Raw genomic sequence first — 16,647 nt, forward strand, 5'->3', positions numbered from 1 at the left:
GGGCGATCGTTATTAATCTATATTTGCGGCTAAACCTTCGATATCAAGTTATTTTTATAACGCAGACAGAAATATCTGTTTCCTTTTTTAGCCATTACTTGGCGTTCATCGACTCCGTCTGTCGTCGTCGTTTCCGTCTGTCGTCGTCGTGCGTCTAGTTTATACTATTTCAAACAAAGTAAGATCTACAAATAAGTTGAATGACCAATATTGTCAATTGTCCCCTAAAGGTGTTATTGCCCTTTTAAAAAATTCACAATTTGTTCATTTAGTTTGCTTACTTTAAAGAATCTGCTCCTTTGAAACTGCTGAAACAATTTCAGCCAAACTTGGGCCGAATGAGTTTCAAAGTATCTACTATAAATTTTATATTTAATTTCTTTGTCAAGAAACATAGCAACTAGCTAGGACTAAAATGGAACATGTGGGTAAAGTGCATTTCTTTGATTTTGAAGAAAATAAGACAGATACAAAGATCATTTCAAAGGAAATTTTAAGTCATTGATTAATGTACTATATTGAAAAACAAACAAAAATCATTGATAAAAGAATTACAGGTGAAAGATTCAAGTTCTTGAGAGCTTCTTGTTGGTTTTTTTGGTCAAATTTTATTTTTCTGTTTCATAATTGTAAAAAGAAAGTTTTTTTTTTATTCAAGTGAAAATGTCACTAAATCGAAGGCGTGAAGGTGGGAAAGAGCGATCGTCAACTTAAATTTTCTTCTTAGTATGAAGTTTGTGACATAATTAACGGTTGTGGGTAGGAAAGAGCTATTTAAGGCCTATATTTCGTCAGTAAAAGGTTTATAACACAATAACATGAAAAAGATCATTTTTGCAGCTTTTTTTCTTTGATGCACATCACTATCCTATTTTTAATGATAGGAAAGGCGATCGGGTTTTATCTATGTTTGCGGCTAAACGTTCGATATGGAGTTGTTCTAATAACAGCGATATGTTTTTTTTGTTTTTGCTAATTATCTTTTTTCTATGTCATAATTGAAAAAAAAACCTTAGTGTGATTGTTTTTTTTTTTGTTAGCAAGTGAATATTAATTTACTTTAAGGTACAAAAGATTAATCAACAACTTAATTTTGTGCTAGAGAATAGTTTATGACAGGATGATTACATTATGAATATTTTGGTATTCTGCCTTTTCCAACTTTAACACACATCATTATCTTTCTTGTGACGTTCTGCTTATAAAAATGTAGACAGCGATAGTTGTATATATTTTCATGTTTCTATGTATTATTTCAACCTTTGTCTCACTCTGTGTCACAATGTGTAGTGTTCGACAAAAGGAATGTCATTCGTATGGAAATTTATGATAGAATAACAAGATATAAATCGTGTTTTCGTATCTGTAATTTTATAGTCGTTATCTTTAAAGCAAATCTATAAAACTATCCTATACATTTTAAAAGTGATGGGCGATCATTGGTTCAATATGTTTGAGTTGGTTTTAACCGTTTTAATCTCTGCTTTAGAGTTCTGTTAATAATGAACACAGCGATAGTTTGTTTGTATGTTTTTTTCTACAAAAACCTCCTTTTTTGTTTTAATCGGAAGGAACATTTCGTTATGAATAACGTTTTTTCGTCAAGAGAAAAAATACGTTTACATTTTAACAACTTAAATTTATTTTAGCAATGGACATTAATTTTGATAAAATAAAATATTCAGATAATGTTTGCTATCCGCATTTTTCATCCAACTCTCTTTCAATTTTCAACTTCAATAGTTACACATCATTATCTTTCTTGTTAAATTCTGCTTAAGTTCGCTCTTTATTTGAGAATACTCTTTCTGGGTAGTAATTGCATGGTCACTGCATTATTGTGTAAGTTAAAGACTTTGAAATATTAAACTTGCACGGAAGGTAGGAAAGTGCGATCGTCAACTGAATATTTTCTTAGTTTGGAATTTAAGAAATGATGTAAACGGTTGTACGTTAGAAAGAGCGATCTTTAGATTCAAGTTATTCAGTAAGGGTTTCATGACACAATTACATAAATAAAACGGCCAAAATGTACCAGTGGCTTTGAAATGATTTTCAGTAACTGCAAGTACTCTCAGATCTGTACTTAGTGTCTTTATGTTATATATAAGATGTTACATGGACAATCATACCACATCTTCATTTTTTATAGTTTTTATTAGGGACAGGCCGCTGGCTGAGCAAAAAAAAAGGGGAGGCAATCATGCTTCGGTCATTCCCTATATAATCAACCAAATTGTCATACAAAATGTCCTACTTGGACCCGCCTTTGCCACTAAATAGTCCAATATTTCCCAAAAAAGGCGTTAACCTCCAATCAATCAACCAATCTATGAAATACATCAAGTTAATGTTTTTGGTGGGGTTCGTGTTGCTTATTATTCAGTTTTATATGTTGTGTGTATTTTTTTTTGTCAGTTTGTCTTTTTCATTTTTAGCCATGGCGTTGTCAGTTTTTTCGATTTATGAATTTGACTGTTCCTCTGGTATCTTTCTTCCCTCTTTTATTAATGCCTGCGTCACACTATCCCGATTATTATATACGATGGACACCCGAATGGGAAAATTGTAAGTTCGTACGAAGTTGTTCCCGATCTCGTTAAAATACCAAAAAGAGACCGAAGCAAGAACGATGAATAACGAAGTCTATACGATGGTGCCGAAATTATATATGATAGCAAAAGATGGACATTTGAAGGTTACCGAAGACGTGTATTTAAGCTTCATATCTCAGCCGAAGCCTACACGATGGATCACGAAGGCTATGTACACGATGGATTACGAATGATACACGATTGATTACGACCATGGTGCGAAAACAAACAAGATACATAAAGGTAAAATACATGTATGTACATAATACATGTATGAAAACGATCAAAACGGCGTTCTACCTGTTTTGATTTTTTTATGGTACGAACATAATTTCGACAACATATCGTATCTGTACAAGGCTGCCATGCATGGGGGAAATCGATCTTTTTGTCTAATTCTTATGAAACTTAGTTTATTGTCCCCTCGCCTACTACATGTAAGTTGCGTGTAGATTAATTGTTATGGACACTCTAGAACAAAAATGCTCAAAACTTGGTATGGTGTTACTCGTTAAGAAAATCTTAAGCACTATTGACTTTAAAGTTCAAAGGTCAAGGTCACAGTGGCAGTTGTAATACATGGCAATATCACCCTTGTGGACACTCTAAAACCATTATGCTTCAAAACACATTTGGTATGTTCTTCCTTCTTATAATGATCTGCTATTTTTTACGTTCAATTTACAATTTTCTGCATGTGTCATATACACATATAGTGTCCATATTTGCCCCCAATATGTGATATACGAGGGCATGCCAGGCTCGGCATTGCCTTGTTTGAACTGTAAAATGTGTCTACTAGTCTGAATAATCACCCATACTTATGCCCATGTTTTCTGGTCTATCTTAAAGGCAAGGTAATGCAAAACGAGCTCTTTCCAGTTGAATATCATTATAATATAGACACACTGAAGGATGTGGGGAAAGCAACAAATGCGACAAAATATGACATATAGAAAACAAAATGGTTATGGAGTAAACATTTGTGTGACAACAACTCAGACGATACATAAATAATCAGAATAACGAAGAAAAAGTTGGTTTCCCTATATACATGTACCTGCAGTGTTGGTGTACGAGGCGCATTTATGATTTTCATTATGTTACTTGATATGAAAAATTGACAAAAAATAATATAATACTTGTAAATGTAAATCCTGAGCCTGTAATAGCTGCTCTTCTTGTTCTATTTGAAATAATAGAAACAATGCTGTTCCCTTTTTTTGTTAGAATCTCATAGAATCATATGATATGAGTTCCATGTTTTGTGAACGTCTTTTTTAACTGCCGTCTTAGACTGACCAGTGCATATCGCGCATGGCACTCAAAATGTATTTTAGCGCGAAAATTAAGCTTACATTTTGCTGGATTAAATGCCGTCGTAGTTCCATCTTTTCGCCTTCGTACTTGTATTCGATGGCAACACGACGGGATTACGAACATGTTAAAAATTAAAAACCTTTTCCGAAGTTGTCCCAGGAGGCTTGAAAAAGTGACCAATGGTTCTACGATGGTTAAAGATGGCACCACGAATAGCCCGATCTGGATACGATTAGTCCCGATTTAGAAAATTTCCATAATCGAGTTGCCATCGGCGTAAAAATCAGGACAGTGAGACGCGGACATAAGGGCGATCACTATAATAGTGATGTTTGATTTAATTTCAATAATTTTGCTATAACATAACAAAGATTTGCAGTTTAGCTCAAAATGAACACAGCGATAGCATGCTTCGAAAGGCTAAGTGAGCTTTTCTCATCACTTGGCGTCATTCGTCCTGCGTCCGTCGTCCCTCAATTTTTACAAAAATCGTCTCCTCTGAAACTACTGGGCCAAATTTAACCACTCTTGGCCACAATCATAATTGGGGTATCTAGTTACGCGTCCGATACTTGTTTGGATTGATAAATATTTTGATACGAACGTCACTGATGAGTCTTATGTAGACGAAACGCGCGTCTGGCGTACTAAATTATAATCCTGGTACCTTTGATAACTGTTGCCCTTGTAGTTCCTTTCCAAATTGTAACTCGATGAGGACTGTTGTGCCCTTATTTTGACTATTTTATTCGTTGTCTTTTTAGTTGACGCATCATTGTAAATATAACGGAATTTGATGAGACCGTCATCAAAGTGAGAGGGATAGCGATATAAAACCAGGTTTAATCCAGCATTTGAAAATGGCTGTACCTAGTCAGGAAAATGACAGTTCTTGTCCATTCGTTTTTTATGTGTTTTGTTTTTTGATTTTGCCATGTGATAATGGACTTTCCGAATTGATTTTCCTCTGAGTTCAGTGTTTTTGTGATTTTACTTTTTATGTTATATAAGTTACGAATATTTGAAAACGTTTATTCAAACCTCTAATTCAAATGGATACACTAAAGTAAAATCAAGAGGCATACATCTCATTGAATTGAATACAATTTTGGCCGGAAATATAGTTTTTTTTTTGTGTAAATAAAGTGCAAAACATTTTTTGTAATTTGTGATAACGAATTATTTAATTGGTTAGAACGGTTTAAATTCGTTGAATTGGTAATTATCATTTTATTAATTTATGATTTCTGATTAAAAATCATTTTCACAGATGTTTAGCTCACCTGACCCACACACTAGAATGTGAGCTTTCCCCCTTATGTTGCACCTGTTGCTGTTTTAAATAAAAAGTCTTATTCGCTGAAACAATTTGACCAAATGTTACAATATTTATACGTTATACTTTTTACCACAAAACACAATCAAACTTGTAATTGAAGAGCGTCACTTTTACAGTTCATAAGTTCATAAGTTAAGTCCTTTATTAATGGAAAAGTGATAATTCTGTCGTTTCCCTTGTCAACATTGAGTTTGCCTCAACCAATTGTTAATAAAGGAAGATAGGATCATCATTTGTGAAGGACCGCTAACAGAGCACATCCCAAGATCCATTTTCATTGGCAAATATAGAGCCACCATCATCTATCGCGATCAGCCTAAAAACAACCCTCAAAATATGAAATGCTCAAAATGTTTGCAGGAAGGTCATCATACAAGAGACTGTACAAATGATTGGGTGTGTAGGTCATGCGGAGAAGAAGGACACAAACAAAATGCATGTACCAAAGATGCTTATTCAGACGCACAAGAGCAATCAGATAAAGAAAACACAAAAGAAAGCCATGAAACAAGTGATGCAGATGACGAGACTTCTGAATCTGAATCTGGCACTGACGCAACACAAATATCAGTCAAAACCAACAATGATGAAGTATGTGCAAGCACAACGGCTACCGGACGGGAAGGTGCATCAACTACTGGATATGAAGATGACAACGGACAGTCACAATCTATTATCAATCCAGTAGCTGATCCACAAAAACGGAAGAAAATCAAAAAGAAAAAAAAGAGCAGTAAAAAAACTAGTGAACTAAGTCAAGCTGAAATAACCTTATTCATGTCTAGTAACAATCAAAGCACAAAAGAATCAACCAAAAAATCTCAAACTCCATCAAAGCATCCTGTCAGTATTTCCTTTCTGAAGTCTCCAGTGACACCAACTGAGAAGCTTCACGACAAAGAGAGTGACTCTACAGCCAAGAGGTCAAAAACAACTGTTTCCTAATTATATACATATATATAATTATTTTACCTGTGTTTGTATAAGAATTCAAACACAACAAAATGAATATAATGATGTATAAATTAATATTTTATTATTAGTACACATGTATCACATATCCACATTTCAAAAATCAGCTGAACATTTAGCTATAAGTCTTTTTATTTTATTTCACTTAATTGTCAGTACACATCACAACAGCGACAAGTTTACTACCTTTAAAGAAATGTACATTCCTTTGGGAATTATGTACATATTCTCACACCAAATAGTAAGCAGCATGCACAAAATCTCGAAATCTTTAGATCCTTTTCATATAATTTTTTGTGTATTTTTATTTCACGTGTTGCATAACTACACAAGTTCTTTTACGTCACTTTCTTGTTATCAAATAACTCTTCAGAAACGTTCCAGCGTAATTGTAATAAATCCATCAATATGTTTGATTCAAGTTGATATTAGATTATTATCTGCGATTTCATTCAACAAACTTCAACAGGATAAAGCACACCTACAAAAATCAAAACAAAATTCAATTACTATAGTTCACATAAAAACTTTGATAAGTCATACAATACAAGCTTTTAAAACAAATAAACTAGTTTGTAAGTTAGCTTATCAAGTGGCCAATAATACTATGCAACATTGGCTCTGTAAATATTATGTAAATAGAAGTCCAGTATATATTTTTATGTTACATTTAAAAATATAAAAAAAAAAAATAGTTGTTTATTTTGTGTTTAGAAGCTATGTTTTTTTTCTTTCAACTATCTCTGTATATATTTTGCTATTGATTGTATTTTTATGTATGTTTACAAACTTAATGAGTCCAAAATAATTTTTTTGGACACAGAGGAGTCTGTATCTGAAGTCACATTGTTGACCCAAATCATGACCTATATATTGAGGTCAATAATTGAAATGTTGTGTTATGTTTACACATTTATAATCATGAGTATTATACATGTACATGTAATTGTACATAGATGTAAATATAGAACGAATTTAATATTGATAAAGATATATAAAAAGAAAAATCCACAAAGCAAGGATCTAGATAAAATCATAAAATCTAAATTATTGCTGATTTACAAGTTAAATGTACTTTCAAACACAACAGAACTCTGTAAATACCTAACTTACCTTCCTAATATTAACACAAAATGACAAACAAAAACTGTATCCATGTCTGCACTGTAAATACCAACGGGTTACAAAAACCTGAAAAAAGAAAAAGAATTATTGAATGGGCTAACCAACAAAAATGTGATATAGTATTTCTACAAGAAACACATTTCACTCAAATTTTAGAACCAAAGCTAAAACAAGAATTCAAGGTGAAGTAATCTTTAGTAACGGGTTAAGTAATGCAAGAGGGGTTGCCATATGGATAAAAAGCAGATTAAACTTTAAGATTATTGACCAATATAAGGATTCTGAAGGTAGATTCATTTTAGTTAATATAGAAATAGATGACAATATATATACATTAGTGAACCTATATGCACCTAATAATTGTAAAGTAAGAAAAACCTTTTTTAAATCAGTAAAACAATTAATTGTAAATCACAGTATTGGCCAGTTAATAATTGGGGGCGACTTCAACGACATATTATCTAAAATTGACACAAAGAAAAAAGTAGGAAATACAAAATTTGATAAACCAGTTCATAACCTTAAAATGTTTATCAAGAATCTAAAACTAACTGATGTCTGGAGAAGCAAAAACATAAATAAAACCCAATTTACCTGGAGAAGGCAAAACTTATCAGAATCTACAAGAATAGATTACTTTTTAGTAAGTGATGAAGTTAATAAAAATTGCATTACATGTGACATAAGACCAATAGTTCTACAACACACGGATCATTACGCGGTTTCATTAAAAATCAACATAAATAGAACCTCAAAAGGGCGAGGTTACTGGAAATTAAATAGCAGCATCCTGGATGATGAACAGTATCAAAAAATTATTTCCAAATTGATTGATAAATATAAAATAAAATCAGAAACATCTCTCAACCTAGATATTTTATGGGATAATTTTAAAGTTGAGGTAAGGGATTATACCATCCAATACTGCAAATTAAAGGCGAATATAAAAAAAGATTCTATTGAAATTTTAGAAAATACATTAAAAACCTTATCTGAAGAAATTGATTGTGATAATTATATAAATAAGAAGAAAGTAAACCTAAAAGAAAACATTGAAAAACAATTAGCAAGTTTATATAATGAAAAAATTAAAGGAAATCAAATTAGATCACGCGTAAAATGGCTAGAAGAAGGGGAGAAATACACATCTTTTTTTCTTGGGCTAGAAAAAACACGACAAAGTAAAAAAACTATAACTCAACTGTATGATGAAAATAATCAAGTAACATATGACCAAAACAAAATACTAAATTTGGAAGTCAATTATTACACTAAATTATACACTTCAACAAAACCTGATACAGAAAAGGTAAACAATACTCTGAAACTATCAAAGAAAGTAAAATAATAAATGAATCTGAAAGTAATACATGCGAGGGAAAAATTACTATAAAGGAATGCACAGAGGCTATATTTAAGATGAAATTAAACAAGGCCCCAGGGCTGGACGGACTGAACGTGGAGTTTTATAGAAAATTTTGGGAACAGATTAAAGATTTCATAGTACAAGTTTTCAACTATTGCTATAAAAAAGGAGAATTAACAAACTCCCAAAAAATTGGAGCCATATCTCTCTTGTTTAAAAAAATGATCCCCTCTCCCTTGATAACTATAGACCTATTACATTATTAAACTATAATGTTAAATTACTAGCTTATGCCTTAGCGCAACGACTAAAATCAGTACTACCAAAAACTATTCACTCTGATCAAAAAGGTTACATAAAAAATAGATACATAGGTTTTAACATAAGACAAATCCAAGACATTATTGATTATTCTGAAAAATTTAATGTAGATGGTGCAATTTTATTTTTAGACTTTACTAAAGCTTTCGACTCACTTGAGTGGTGCTTTATGTTTGAATCTTTGAAAAAATTTGGTTTTAAAAAAGAATTCATAAAATGGGTTGAAACCATGTATACAGACATAAAAGGATGTATTTTAAATAATGGATGGGTGTCTGTCCCCTTCAATACATTTCGTGGGATTAGACAAGGATGTCCGTTATCCTCGTTAATTTTTGTATTGTGTGTTGAAATAATGGCAATTAAATTAAGAGAAAATAAAGAATTAAAAGGATTTGAAATCAAATTAGATGGAAAATCTTGCTCACTAAAAATATGTCAACTGGCAGATGATACTCAATTGTTTTTAAAAACACACAAAGATATAAGTATTGCCCTTAATATAATTGAAACTTTTGGAAGCCTTTCTGGGCTCAAACTGAGCTTGGCAAATTTAAAAAGTCAAAAGATAAATTTGAAAATATAAACTGGAAACAAGACCACATTAAAAGTCTAGGAATATACTTTGGATACAATTATCAAGAATGTCAAAAATTAAACACAGAGAAACAAATAGATAAATGTGAAAAATTGATTCAAGGATGGAACAAACGCAACTTAACATTAATAGGAAAAATTACTGTAGTAAAGTCCCTAATTTTACCAAACCTAACATACACAGCATCATGTACGATAATAACGCATGAAATAAAACAAAAGTTCAAAAATTTAATATATAGTTTTATATGGAGCGGAAAAAAAGACAGAATTAAACGCTCTATATTATGTAAGCCATACCTTGATGGAGGATTAAAAATGATTGATTTAGACTCCTATATAAAATCCTTGCAAATTAGATGGGTTTCAAAACGATAATGATAACTGGAAAATTATTCCAAGATTTTATCTTAATAAATTTGGGAAAGATTTTCTTTTATTCAGAATGAATTTAACAAATGTAAATTTGCTTAATAAAACAGAGTATAAATCCTTGCCTGAATTCTATAAACAATTAATTAAAACTTGGGTAGAAGTAAAAGGAGGTCAAACTATCACTCCTAAAAACTTTCTTGAAGTTAGAAAACAAATTATATGGGGAAATAATCTTATCAAAGAAAATGGGAAATGTCTGTTTTTTTAAAAATTGGATCAGTAGTAATATTTTGTTCATCAATAATATAATAGACGAAAACGGACACATCTCATCAAATAGTTATCAAAAGTACCAGGATTATAATATTATACGCCAGACGCGCGTTTCGTCTACATAAGACTCATCAGTGACGCTCAGATCAAAATAGTTAAAAAGCCAAACAAATACAAAGTTGAAGAGCATTGAGGACCCAAAATTCCAAAAAGTTGTGCCAAATACGGCTAAGGTAATCTACTCCTGGGGTAAGAAAATCCTTAGTTTTTCGAATAATTCAAAGTTTTGTAAACAGAAAATTGATAAAATTGACCATATAATTGATATTCATGTCAACACCGAAGTGCTGACTACTGGGCTGGTGATACCCTCGGGTACGAAACGTCCACCAGCAGTGGCATCGACCCAGTGGTGTAAATAGTTATCAAAAGTACCAGGATTATAATATTATACGCCAGACGCGCGTTTCGTCTACATAAGACTCATCAGTGACGCTCAGATCAAAATAGTTAAAAAGCCAAACAAATACAAAGTTGAAGAGCATTGAGTTATTTTCCCATGTTGCCTTTAAAAGTCATGAATAATGATTTGTTTTTGTTTATGTTCAAATAATCTACAAAACTCTTTCGGCCTAAGGAATATAAGCACGCGATGTTTGGTTAAAGAATGGATGTTTTTTTCCATACATGTAAACAGGATGAGCCAAGCATTTTTCCTTTGAGCAAAATTTAAAATATATAGAACATGTATCATTATTCCACTTTTATTGTTCTTGTGCTATTATCTTAATCATAATAGGGTTAGTAGTTAAAAAAAATGTGTCCGAACTCTGCCATCTAACCAACATTGCTGCATAGCTATAAAAATTGATTGTTGGTTGCTTTACGCTTTACGTTGGACACAAAAAAGCAGCTCACTATCAATATCTACTACAACTTATTATGGAATAAAGAAAAATTCTGGCAAAAAATGAGAAAACATTAATTTCTACTTGATTTACCCTCAAGAAAGAGGTCTTCATCAGCTATTTTTATTTTCAAAATCCCCAAGGGTGACTGGGGAATAGAAATATGGTCACTCGGTCTTCTCCCGACCGACGCTTGCTGAAGTGGGGCGTCCGTTTGGCTGTGCGGGATGTATAAGTTCGCAGTCACGTCCGGTCAGAAGGGGGACGTTAAATCCGATGCCTCGTGTAAGGAGAGTGCCACGCTCTTTGCACGTTAAGAACCCTTGCAACAACTCTTTGAGGGGTCCGTAGGTGGCCTGTTGCAAGGCCAAATTTCTGTCCCTATCCAATATACCCTTATGACTGTTATAACTTTCTAATGGTTGCATCAGTTTTATTACGACTGTGACAACCCTTTAAGCGTTTAATCAGTTTATTTATGACTGTTGCAACGTTTTTCGAGTTGGGACAGTTGTAAATCAACTGTTACAACTTTGAAATAGTTGTATCAGTCCTTTAATGACCGTGACAGTTATTTCTTGCGTTGTTACAGTCGATTTATGTTGTAGACAAACATTTTTAAAGTTGGGACAGTTACAAAAAAACTGCAGCAGTGAAATTTTACAACTGTCACAACATTAACAAACACTATCAGTCTTAGAACGACTGTTACTGGTATGGACAGACGTTTTTTCGTCCAGTAGTGTGTGTTGTTATTTCACCTAATTAATATCAAAATGTTTTTATTGTAATCAAATCTTCTCAACTTATGTTTGTCCTCACAGAGCCCTAAGGCATTTCACAAGATAATCCTTTAATGACACATTTATTATATCCCTTTGAAATCCCTTAATGATGTCTTAATGATTAAGTGATCAATGTTAAAAACAAAATAATATGATAATTTATTTATTTTTTACCACCACCTAAGAAACTTATAAGTGACTTTTTCATAGTTTCATGTCTCCTACTACTCCATCAAAGAGTATAGAAACAGGTATGGTGCAGTACATGATGTTGACATCTCCTTGTCTGAGCCATGTGAAGAAATTGCAATCAGTGCACTGGAATAATGGAAGTCAAACTCAGTGTGCCTTTCTTTTTTGGCTAATACAGCTATCAAGTATTTAGCCATTTCCAATACATCAGCTCCTGTAGAAAGGCTTTTTAGTATTGCTGGAAAGGTGTACAGAACTGATCGCTGTTCTCTTGATGACATCACGTTTGATACACTTATGGTGATAAAGTGCAATGGAGTGAATGGGCATATTAATTAACCATTATTTGAAGTCTATTTCACTAACACTGTATATATATATATATGTACATATATATCCCTGTAATATGTATCATTTTCTTATAAAATCTGTTAATGAAATGTTTATAGTTTTTATATTGAACATGTTGAAAAAGTAATGTGTAATGTAATGCATTACACAGGCAAAGTAATTGTAATGTAATGCATTACATGTGAGAAAAAATGTAATTGTAATTGACCCCCAAGGGTGACTGGGGTATAGAAATATGGTCACTTGGTCTTCTCCCGACCGGCAGTAAAACGCTTGCCGAAGCGGGGCGTCCGTTTGGCTGTGCGGGATGTATCAAGTTCGCAGTCACGTCCGGTCAGAAGGGGGACGTTAAATCCGATGCCTCGTGTAAAGAGAGTGACACGCTCTTAGCACGTTAAGAACCCTTGCAACAACTCTTTGAGGGGTCCGTAGGTGACCTGTTGCAAGGCAAACTTTATGTCCTTATCCAATATACCCTCATTTTCCAGTGGCAGTCCAAATTTCCCCGACCATCATCCCAGATGGCCTATATTATATCAACCTACTTATTGTATTTATTGTGAACTTGTTCTCGTCCTGAATATGCATGAAATATTTGCCACTGGACGTTAAGCAACCAACAATAAATCAATCAATAATTGTAATGGAAGAATCACAAAGTAATTGTAATGTAGTGCATTACATTGTAATTAAATGCATTACATTGCAATGGAATGGCCCCAGGCCTGATCTATATATAATACGGAGGTATATGGGGAGGGTGGAGATCGTGCGAGGGCTGTATAGCAATGCAAGGTCGTTAACATCGTCCATCATATCATCAAACATGTTGAACACCGCCGTATTATTGCGCCTGTCCAAAGTAGGGAGCCGCTTGCCTTTACAAGTCTTGAAAGTGTTTAATGATTTTTTAAAAATTTTATTTAGAGTTTAGTATAACGTTCATTGTTCTTCGTTTGATCAAAGGATGAAACTTAATGAAAAAAGATGAAAACGAATATACCTCAAAGGTTGCTGATGGTGAGGCGTTGTAACACCTTGCTCCATCATATTCATTGGTCGGTACCAGACACTTGATGTGGTACAGCTTTCCGGCCTGGAGATGGCAGCCACCAATAATATAACATTGAAAGTAAAAGGGTCGTTATCACTTTATAATCACAGCGAACATTTTAAAGATTGGGATTTGATTTTTTAACTACTAGCAAAATTGTCATATATACACTCAAAACACAGGGAAATTATCGAGAGAAAAAATAGCATTTGATACGAAAAATCGAAGCTGTGGTTGCAATGTTATTTCGCACAGAAGGCGTTTCAAACAAGAGATATGTTGCGTAGAAGAATACTAATGTAAATCTGAGAGAATATAAAGTTGACCCCAAAAATCTCATTTCCCTGGATTGAACAATATATGTACAAGGATGATGCTTACTTTCTTATTCGTATTATAACATATGATTAAAAGATGTTATTTTCTGTGGATATTACTTTGAAATAGTCGGCTTATATTGCGACCTAAGTAAAGACATGTCGACTTTTAATAGATACACTTGTAATGCCAGCTTTCTGCAACGAAATCCGGACCCCATTTGCAATAGATGCCGCTTCATTCATGGTGAACACTGGGGGTTTAAAAATTGCTCTTTCAAACCCACCTCAGTTTCGTTGAGGGGACCACTTGTTTTCATTATCTGAAATAAGGAATTCGTGTAATTTAGATAAATTCATATTTGGATATTTTAATTTGAACACCGAAATGCTAAAATAATGTATATGTATTACTACAACACCTTCTGTTTTGCTGTCACATAGTTTGAGTTATATTTGTAATTATGTATTTTATGTATTATTGATATTTTGCAATTTAAATGTATACCTATAGTTTACATATAGACTTCGGTATAAATACAAATTTATATTACTAGGCAATATATAGTATCGTCTGCCTAGTATTTTTCTTCAAAATCTGCAAGACTTCAATAATTATTTCTTTTATTGCATAAAAGGGTAGACCTCACTTTCTATAATATATATATATATATATATATATAAGGTTGATTTTCTAGGCAATATATATATACTATATATATATGTCCTTCGTAACTTAAATTTTCAACTTTAAATAATACTTTATACAACTTACAACTGTGTCCGGCCTAAACAGATATCCGTATGTTGGGTCAATAAACATTTTAATGAATTTCAGTTGGTCATCCCTGTTAAGCTGCTTGGCTTTTTTCTTTCTTTGAATGTGGCTACCTGACATAGTTTGTTCTCCACAATTGCCCACACTGTGTATTTAAGGGATTTCCCATTAGCGGAGAATCTACTCCTGACGGGATATGATATTACCTCTTCAAGGAAAAATGCTTTGACATTCTGAAATAAAGATAAGATTTGGCCCTTGTGCTGAACTTTTCAAAATTTTTTACAACTTGTTACTATATTATTATTAAATTCTTTTCTTAAAAAATTTAACTTATAAAGGGGAAACTGACATTTATGATATAGTTGCCAATGAGATAACAGTCTGGACACTTATCATCAGAGTCCAAGTCTCTTTTAGCAGTGACAGTTAAATTACAAGTCACTTTACATACATCAACAATCAATACATTCCATTGTTTTAAGGCAAATGAGGAAAATAAGAGTAACAATAGCTTTTGCCTTACTGCATGCACAAGAGAATATTAGAAATTAAAATATAAATAAGTAAATATCAGAGGCAAAAAAGACAGGACTTAGCCACTGGACTCTTAGTAAAGTATGACTTATCCTTAGGGGAGTTGATGTATACTAGAAAAAATGATGTTGATGATTTGACCCCATCAATCAGCATTTTAGCATTACATTATTGTCAATTGCTATCTGCTCTATTTGTTCCAACCTGTTATGAGAGTCAAAACGTATACCTAGGGTGGGAATTAAACCCATGTACGTTCTTTTACTTTATTGTTCTTTGTGTACATAAAATGTACATGTACATGAAATATATCAAATGCAAAAAAATGCTGTAATGTATCATTACACTCTCATTAGTTAAGGACCAAGAAAAGGAAGTCCCTGCGCCTACCTAGACGTATTTCTTGAGTAAGATTTATTATATTACTCTTGAAAGTATAACACGATAAAGGTTATTGGTAAGTATATAGTAACATCAACGTGTAATTCAGGTAAACAAACTGTCAAACATAAACAATCTACCACGTGTTTGTCTGCTGTGCTTGAATTCAAAACGACCCATCAGGCTTATTTACACGAATTGTTGCTCAATCAGACAGTTAAATATGTCCGTTTACCTTGTGGGGTCTGTTAAGAATGGATTTGCTGTTATAAATTGTGTATGCATGGAAATATAAGGAAGATAACATTGATTTTTACCGTAACTTTTGAATACACAACATTCCCAAGGTATCCCCACAAAACACATGGCTACTTTGTAACGACGGCTGGTAACGTGTAGCCACTTTCTAACGGCAAATGTAATTGGATGATATTTAAAGATCAATAATAAAATTGCTAATAAATGATTGGATACGAATTTGTGTCAGATTATAAATAGGTGAAAAAATGTAAACATTGAAATCCGCCATCTTGACGTAGGAAACAAACTAATTTTCAGTCTTGGATTAAAGGACATTGCGCACATTGCCAGCGTATCATGCATAAACAGTCATCTGCAAATATATCTTTTAATTTGTGTTTTACAATTACTTTTCTATGTTTTAGTTAATTTAATGTTTTAATTTACTACAGAATGGGACATCGTTCTCAAAGATGCCGTAGAAAAAATTATAGGTGGCGCTGTTTGTGGGCGTAAACATTTTACATACGGGTTCTTTTTTTGTCGACAAATTGACCTCTATCTGTCAGATTCAGGCGTTTGCCTTCCAACTGGTAAAGTAAATATAACAAAAAACACACTTAACAGTAACAGTAATAATAATAAATAAAATAATTGTGTCGTTCAAAGTATGACGGGATACATAATTACAGAGTCACGCCAAATATATATCACAAAAAACAGACTTAACAGAAAAAGAAGTATTAATAAATAAAATAGTTTTGTCATTCAAAGTATGACAAGATACATAAGTAATATTAATAAATAAATAATTGTCCCGTT

At 32.7% G+C, this 16,647-nt stretch overlaps 1 protein-coding gene and 1 long non-coding RNA gene across 2 annotated transcripts; one reads left to right on the forward strand and one right to left on the reverse strand.

The window, feature by feature from the left end:
* The first annotated feature begins 5,589 nt into the window (after positions 1–5,589).
* Positions 5,590–6,198, forward strand: LOC139494160 (zinc finger CCHC domain-containing protein 10-like). Its single transcript, XM_071282335.1, has one exon. It carries the CDS (start codon positions 5,590–5,592, stop codon positions 6,196–6,198), a length of 609 nt encoding a protein of 202 aa, XP_071138436.1.
* Positions 6,199–6,264: 66 nt separating this feature from the next.
* LOC139494800 (uncharacterized) lies at positions 6,265–7,466 on the reverse strand. The gene is made up of 2 exons (XR_011657157.1): positions 7,339–7,466; positions 6,265–6,706 (listed from the first exon to the last, which is right to left on the reverse strand). It is a non-coding gene; the product is annotated as an uncharacterized lncRNA (long non-coding RNA).
* Between the last annotated feature and the right edge of the window lie 9,181 nt (positions 7,467–16,647).

This window comes from Mytilus edulis, chromosome 11, assembly GCF_963676685.1.
Source record: "Mytilus edulis chromosome 11, xbMytEdul2.2, whole genome shotgun sequence".
Taxonomy (NCBI): domain Eukaryota; kingdom Metazoa; phylum Mollusca; class Bivalvia; order Mytilida; family Mytilidae; genus Mytilus; species Mytilus edulis.